The 8,185-nt window shown below is 35.8% G+C and overlaps 1 protein-coding gene and 1 non-coding gene across 2 annotated transcripts; both read right to left on the minus strand.

Moving 5' to 3' along the window:
- Positions 1-1,179: 1,179 nt before the first annotated feature.
- TRNAR-CCG lies at positions 1,180-1,252 on the minus strand. The gene has a single exon. It is a non-coding gene; the product is annotated as a tRNA-Arg (tRNA).
- Positions 1,253-2,659: 1,407 nt separating this feature from the next.
- LOC121991961 (probable methyltransferase PMT3) lies at positions 2,660-8,007 on the minus strand. The gene is made up of 8 exons (XM_042546043.1): positions 7,739-8,007; positions 6,716-7,075; positions 6,467-6,631; positions 6,157-6,339; positions 5,326-5,920; positions 3,884-3,996; positions 3,544-3,764; positions 2,660-3,140 (listed from the first exon to the last, which is right to left on the minus strand). Exons 2-8 carry the CDS (start codon positions 6,977-6,979, stop codon positions 2,825-2,827), a joined length of 1,857 nt encoding a protein of 618 aa, XP_042401977.1. The 5' UTR covers positions 6,980-7,075; positions 7,739-8,007; the 3' UTR covers positions 2,660-2,824.
- Between the last annotated feature and the right edge of the window lie 178 nt (positions 8,008-8,185).

Raw genomic sequence — 8,185 nt, forward strand, 5'->3', positions numbered from 1 at the left:
TCTCTCTCCTCAATCTCTCCCATCACACGCACTGTTCTCTTTTTTTCTCATCACACTTTCTCTCTCATCTTACTTTATCTCACCGGACTTTCTCTCTCCTCAATCTCTCTCATCACACTCACTATTCCCTTTTTTTCTCATCACATTTTCTCTCTCATCTTACTTTATCTCACCGTACTTTCTCTCTCCTCAATATCTCTCATCACACTCTCTCTCCTCATTTTTTTCTCATTACATTTTCTCTCTCTTCATCCTCACCCATCATATTTTCTCTCACATCATATTTTCTCTCTCATCTTCTCTCATCATGCTCTCTCCTATCACACTCTCTTTTCTCATTTTTTTCATCACACTTTCTCTCTCTTCATTCATTGGCATCCCATTTTCTCTCTCATCATACTTTCTCTCTCATCATTTTCTTTCATCATATTTTTCTCTCACATTCATCTTTCTCTCATATATAATTTTTTCTCTTATTTTCCTTTAAGGGTAAAAAAAGAAATTTTGATTTATTCCGATAGAAAATAAGCAACTAACCAAACATTACTTTTAAGAGTGATATTCATGCTCATACTCATTCTCATTCTCATTCCACAATACAATGATTCTCATTCTGATTCCTATTCCTAAGAATAAACCAAACGCCCCCTAAATTTTCTAGGAAATAATAATTTAAAAAGTTAATAGATTATATCTCATCACCTGTTGAATTGTATGATATTTCGTAAGTTTTGCATTTGTCAATTAGGTTTTAGATTGTATTATACTATTTTGATGATGAAATAGTAGTACAGAAATGAATGTGTTTACCAAAAGTATTTAAAGTAATGGAGGCGGTAGAGTTGTTCATTCTGGATGAACAAAGCATGAGGTTGTTGACAACGACTCATCGCAAAGTAAGTGAGGGAGAATAAGTCAATATTGAGTGGGCAACTTGGGGTAGGGAGGGTGATGCATGTTGGTGGCCCCCACAATTTGGATCGGATGCGATCGCGAAGATAATATTAAAAGTAAAATAAATTCATAGGAACATTTTTTGTAGCGATGCTTTTTATATAAAAATTAAAATGTGTATATAATAAATTTAATTTTAGTGAAATATATTTTTATTGATATGGGAAATTAAATGCCAGTGGATCGTAAGATGCCCAAAAACTACATTGTAAAAAAAACGTAATACGATCACGGTGGGACTCGAACCCACAATCTCCCGCTCCGGAGGCGAGCGCCTTATCCATTAGGCCACGCGACCATGCTGCAACGAGTAGAAGCAATATTAAATATCAACATTAGTAAGAGTTTGAGATTGACAATGACAGTTCATTTTGATTTAGTCCCTTTTTACAGTGGACATCACATTATTGAGACTCGGTGCTTTACGAACCAAACCGGTAAGAAAATGGTGGCCCCACAGAACCTTTTTTATCTGTTATTGGACCGCACCAACATCTCTCAGACACTTCTGTTCATGGATCAGGTTTGACTTTCAACACGGAGACCAGATTGTTAATTTATCAATCAAAATGATAATAAGTTTGATTATATGATCAATGAGAATGAGAATCAGGATTATATTATCAGTGTTTGATTCAAAATTTGAAATAGATATGATTATAATTGATAATGTTTGTTTCGAATCAACATTAGTAATGAGAATCAAATAAATTTTTAATTTTACCCTTATTAGTTAATGTATTAAAAATTATTAAAAAATAATATCTATATTTTTTAAAATAACATACATGTTATAATAATCAAAAAACATTTTAATTTTTTCATTTTAATTATTTATGTATTTAAATTTGATTCATTTTAATTTGAAATAGAAACACACAATTTTAAAATGTAAAATATTGAACACGTAGTTGCTCAGGTACTCATCTTCACAATTAGATGAAGAAAAATCTTTGAAAACAAATATGTGAGATTAGACCTAAGCAACACTGTTCAAATCAACTTCACCTCTCCGCATGAACCAGAAGTTGGCACAACTAGTTCATAGAAGTATTTCGCAATCACAAGAAAGGATCATTTCTTGAAGAAAAAACATCACAATGTCTCTCTTTATTCAAAGAGTTGACTCCAGAAATATGAAATACTCGAGACTCAATCAAATTCTAGAACGAGCACTAAGTTCATGCATACATCATCTATTCATTTTTCAAGTAATATATTCAAAATATCATCAAACCATTTTAAACAATTATCAAGTAACATATTCAAAATATCATCAAAAACAATATCAGTAATAATGCTGTCCATAACCATTTTAAACATCATCTACTTGTTTAATACAAAATAAAATATCTCAATGCAAAATCAACTATGAGAAGTAAAATATAAACCTATCCATAAACATTAACCGGTAATGAAAATGGTGGCCCCACATAACCTTATTTATCTGTTATCGGACCACACTAACATCTCTCAGACACTTTCTGTTCATGTATCAGGTTTGACTTTCAACACGGAGACCAGATTGTTGATACCGACCGATCTCAGTTTCGATATGGAGATCATATCGTTATAACCGGCCGGTGGGAATCTAGCAGACCAAAGAGAGATCAAATATTTCAGAATTTGGCAACCCATAGATCAATTACCAGTGAGACTCGAGTAAGTTTTGCGTTCCACAAAGAAAAATATGGCAACAAGGAGCTACAAAAGAGGAATATGAATTTAACTGCTTTAGTCTACAAACACAATACCAACAGAAACAAGCCATTAAGAGACTCGAATCTCAGAAGAAGAAGAGAAAAAAGGACTTATGCTGAATACTTATTTTTCACTTAGTTAGCTTCATGGACACCAGAATCCAAGGGCATTATGCTGAATCCTTGGTGCCTTCATCTACCAGCCACAGTTTTTTCTGTATCACTAACACCACTTCCTCGTCTTCGGAATTGGCTTGGGCATCTGTGGTAGCTACTGATTCCCAGAGCAGGGCTGTCAGGTACTTCTTAACAAAATCTATGACCGGCTTCTTGTCACGGACGATCACGAAACCAGTTGGTCTGAGAATGCGGTCCATCTCGAGAAGCAGGTCCTCGACGCTGCACCCTTTCTTTTCAATGTCAGAGAAGACGGTCCAAGCATGAAGGAGGTCATAAGTACGAGGGTACGTTGAGAAGGCCTCGCACCTGCAGGAAATTGAGATTGGATGATATGATTATTACACTTTGAATGACAATGAAAACACCAGGGCAGTCTACAATTATACAAGAATTGGCAAATCGCTACTGCTCAATGGTATTGTCTCATTTAGAAAATTCAATAAAAAGAGCTAGCATTCTTTTATATCTTATGAAATCTATTGTCAATTGGATACAATACCAAAAATGCTTTGATGAGCGATTTGAAATAGAATCAGCAAGACTCTAACTTAGCTCATGTCATGATCAGCAAGGATGAAAAATTTTATTTATTTGAAATAGACAGGTAAGTAATCCAACAGATATGAGAATTTACTATGCAACAAGTTGCACGTGGGAGGAATATAAACTACTATGCAGAAGATTCCCTCATATGGAAATATAGTCTTACCAGTCGTGTGTAGTGCCGATAAGGCCTCTGTCATAAACTATCTTGAGAGTGTTAGGTCCATCTTCTGGGACCACATTCATAACCCAAACAGGCACATCTTTTAGAGAAGCAGCAAATGAACCCAAGTTTGCCTTCATATCCATCACATTTCTCAGTGTATTTGGTCTGATCTTTGAACCCAATAGACTCCAGTAACTATCAACCCTCTGTTGCCAGAGTTCCTGTGAAATATGTGCATTGTCAGAAAAAGGAATCTGTTCCAACAAGAATTACATCTTTACATGCATGTCCGTACTCTAACTATTGTTATTAACGAAACATGATATACAATGTTATTTACCATGTCCTTTTCAAACATGTCTGTTGAAATACCAAAATCAGCGAGGCGTGGAGGAGGGGTAGTCAATCGAGCTGGCCAAGGAGCCAATCCACTTCCGCTGTCTCTTTGAATCTCTGCAAAAAAGAAAATTCGCAAAAATTAGCATAAAAGGATTACAGTGAGCTATTGGTACACAACCTAACTTAATTACACCATCCAATCATGGTTATGGCAGAGCAATGCAACAAGGATGGCATCAGTGATAATAGACAAACATTTGATGAAGATGAAAATGGAAACTTTCATAGTATAATTAGGATGAGGTACTCAAAGATTTAAAACTGTTCCTAAGTTTAAAAATTTATGCTCCTTTCCTATCTAAATATTTCAAGCATCAATGTGTAATTCTGTGTGCATTACTCAATGTACCTCTATCATTTACAGTTCATCTTCTTCAGTTATACATAAAGCAATGCCCATATTCTTAAAATATAAAAGTTTACTACCCAACATAAACCGCCAGAAAACTTGTTCCAGGAGTATACAACATTTTTATGTGTGGAGACAATAATGAGCCATAGATTTGATTGAGACAGCAGAAAACCTCCTGTGGATTCAAAATTAGTGATCTGACAACCAAAAAGATTGGCTAATAACTGTCAAACCTTCAAGAACCTATGAACAGTAGTTTTTCCGTGATAAAAAGCTTGGAATTTGCATGTATCAATACCAAGAGTCGGTTTGGAAAAGGTAACCCAATTAAATACAATCACTTGTCAATTACATCACAATATCCATAATACATCAGTAATATGCTAAATGTGAAACTTATGAGTCCTAAGTGGGATTGTACGAAATTAACACTGGAAAAAAAAAACACTACAATTATGTTTTCCAGGCTACACATTACTTTGTGGCACAACTATGTAGGCATGGTTTAACAATCAAGAAAACAAATTCAGGCAAACAACCTCATACTTGAACATTGAGCATAAAATAAATCACGGCATTTCTTTATTGGTAAATAAATATAGTGGTTGCTTCAATCAGTAGAAAAATTTACAAGAAAAAAAATCCTTAATTAATGTTAAAAAATACCTACCTTAGGTGGAATGGAGAAGGTACCAAAGCTTATGCTAGAGAAGAGAATTAAAGGCTTCTGATTGAGAAATACAACAGAAACTCCTAGTTCGGCGCAGCATAGTTTAATTCCTTGTCATCATTTAAATCCTCTAATTCAGGGGGTCAATGTCACATTTTTCACTTCATCTAAAATCAGTATTTTTCAATTTTGTGGGATAAATAATGACCTATCAGAACCTTTGAATAATAAAACTAATCAAAGAAAAATATACAAAGCATCTACACAATGAAAATGCAGGATACCTCAATATATAGAGATCTATAGATAGAGATGCTATATATAGAATCAATACTTCCCTATAAAAAATTTAAAAACTCACGTTCAGAGTAAGGAGTAATGCAAGCCTCCATTGGGACACCCCAAACTGCATCTGGATCATTATTAGGTTTACACAGAGGCGGCTGAGTTCCTGGTTCTCTCTTCATGTAACAATCATTTGTCAATGGTTTTACCCATATTACAGTTTGGTTCTTTTTGGCAGCAATCTTCCAACACATTCGTTCAACCAGTGCACTCATCTGTTTCCAAATCCTCAGGTCTTCTTCATCTTGTGCATATGCTTCAGGAGATGAGTAAGCGAAATAGCCTCCAGGCCTAAGCAGCCTATCTAATTCAAGCAGAAGGATTCCATCTCTTTGCAGCCAATCAATTCGACATCGAGAACAATGTGCAAATTCAAAAGATCTGCTTGGATAAGGAAGCCTCTTTGTCCCCAGTACACCAAGGTAGGCAGGAATTCCCCTCTCAAGAGCAAATTGAATCTGATTTTGATGAACATCATTCGGTGCCAAAGACATAGCTATAATATCGGATGACAAGAGATATCCTCCAAAGCTAGCAACTCCACAACCAACATCAAGAACTGATCGGACCCTTCCTTCATTATTTAGGATATTGTTTGAGAAGTTAAGCATCTGACAATCCAAATAAAGAATTATTATTTTTTGTTTCAAGACAAATTAACGAGCAAACAAGATAAGAGACCGCAAGGGAAAATAAGGCCCACAGGGAAGCACAAAAATGACAAGTAAATTGAAAAAAGAAAGACTTGATTTCATAAACATTCCAAATTCGTGAATGATAGGAACAATTTTATTGAAAAGAAAAAGAAACTTCTCACAGCATTAATTCATACAAAAAGTGGACTTACATTTGCAAGGTGTGAAATATATTTACCAGCTCCATAGTGAAAATGAGTGCCACCTCCTGGAAAAACAATCTTATCTCCCTTTACAACCATCCAGTTCTGATCAGATTTCTCATGTGCTAGATGTGTGTGAGGAATGTTCACTTGCCAAACTTCATCTCGGCTTTTTGGCCACTTTATTGGTACCTACAGCATCATATACCAAAAACAGGTAACAGGTAAGTACTTACAAGACTCAGAGACCATGAAACAGAACAGTGACACAGAGAATGAAGTAAAATGTCCAGAACATCTCTGATCTTGCATGTCTAACCTTGTACCCAGCTGGTGGGGGAATCAAACAGTTATAGTGCCTTTCAGGCTGTGGGCAATGTCTTTCATAATGTTCCATCACAGACAAATCCAGCTTAAGTCTTGTCTGGTATATAAGATTTCTGTCCAGGCAAGGAATGAGCTCTGAATGTCGATCATCACAGACCTGAAGGAAGTAAAGAGAATTAATTAGAGTATCCAAATCCATAGATGATCCAAGAGACAAATGGCTAGTTCCATGTGCACTTACAGGAAAGCTTTTTGGTACAGGACCATCATCTCCCTCCTGACTAAAAATAGACTCGTCTGATTTGCCTAACTCTGAATTATCCACATTAGACCAACCAATCGTTCTCGAAAATTTAGTACCATGCTCTATTGCAGAGTTAGCATAGTTCCCTTGAGTACCAAAGAAGGAGCCATAGTATAGAACCAAAAAGACTAGAAAAAGGAACCCAACACACAATGATGGGATCAAGTGTTTCTTTTGGCTGCCATCTCTCCCCCTTATCATTTTGAAAATAGAGCTCTAGTGGAGAGCCGGGTTTCAGGGAACTCAATATATCATCTAATACCACTTCCTAATCCACGTAGTCAAACATACGGTAACCTGCAGTCGCAAGGATTAAAATCAAGGCAGACTGTTAAGAATTCAGTGATCTAGCGTACAACAAACCTCCAATACAAAATTATGAATAAGAATCACAGAGTACTTTGAAATTTCAAGAATAAAAACCCACGATAATCAGATGTTTCAAATAATTTATTGGTGTTGAAAAAATTGTAGCCCGTTAAAGAAAAGGCTGAACTGAAATCAATAAGCATATGAATCACATGATCTCAATTTCTAGATTGTCAGTAAAACAAATAAGAAAAAGGATAATTGAAATAACGAAGAAACCAAAAGAATCAAATATAAAACAAAGTGAAAAGCATAGAATTTTGCAACTATACTTGTGCTTGCAGCACAGATGGTGGAGAAATCCCTGAATATCATGCAAGCAATAAATTCACCACTAAAAGAAAGGATCGACCCAGGAATCCCGGCCACACAGGTCGTATATTACCAATAGACCCGATAGTTTCAATTCTGGAAATAAATCTAAAAAATTTGCGAATCGAACCCAGAATAAGAACTCTATTGCCCAAAAAGAAACAGATCTAATTAATATCTACAGAAAAGATCAAAACAACCACGAATCGCCAAAGACTGACAAATAAAAATCGCAGCCCAGATCGCAACAGGAATCGGAATGGAGTCGAGAGTGGTTACCCAGAGTCAAAAAAAGGGAATAACTGATGGCGGCGATTCCTGCGAAACCCTAAGCGAGATCTCGACGGAGCCCAGCTGAATGGGTTGTTCCTGGCAGAGGCGGAGCGGAGGAAGTGGAGGAAGAGAGAGTGTGGGAGAGATGGAGTGAGCGAGAAGGAGGAGAGATCCGATCTGGGAGAGAGCGAGAGATTTTAAAAAGTGACTCGGAATTGAAGAATGTTTGCGTCGGCAACGAGTCGATGTGATTGATCGATTAGGATAAGCGTTTAAGCTTGACTCCAATTTATCAAAGGAGACATTAAAATTATGTTTAAAAAAACGTCAAAGCGCGTTGACACCAATAATTTTTTGATATCTTTATATTTTAATTTAATAATAATACTCATGCTATTTTCACTTTTACTCAAAAATATCTAATGAAATTTAATTCATATGATAAAAACTATT

This window comes from Zingiber officinale, chromosome 6B (assembly GCF_018446385.1).
Source record: "Zingiber officinale cultivar Zhangliang chromosome 6B, Zo_v1.1, whole genome shotgun sequence".
Taxonomy (NCBI): Eukaryota; Viridiplantae; Streptophyta; class Magnoliopsida; order Zingiberales; family Zingiberaceae; genus Zingiber; species Zingiber officinale.

Coding starts and splice junctions, on each gene's coding strand:
- LOC121991961 (XM_042546043.1), bottom strand. CDS start 6,979: ATGATAAGGGGGAGAGATGGCAGCCAAAAGAAACACTTGATCCCATCA. Junction 6,340..6,466: donor CCCCACCAGCTGGGTACAAG/GTTAGACATGCA, acceptor ATGATGCTGTAG/GTACCAATAAAGTGGCCAAA. Junction 3,997..5,325: donor CATTACTCCTTACTCTGAAC/GTGAGTTTTTAA, acceptor TCTTTTTTGCAG/AGATTCAAAGAGACAGCGGA.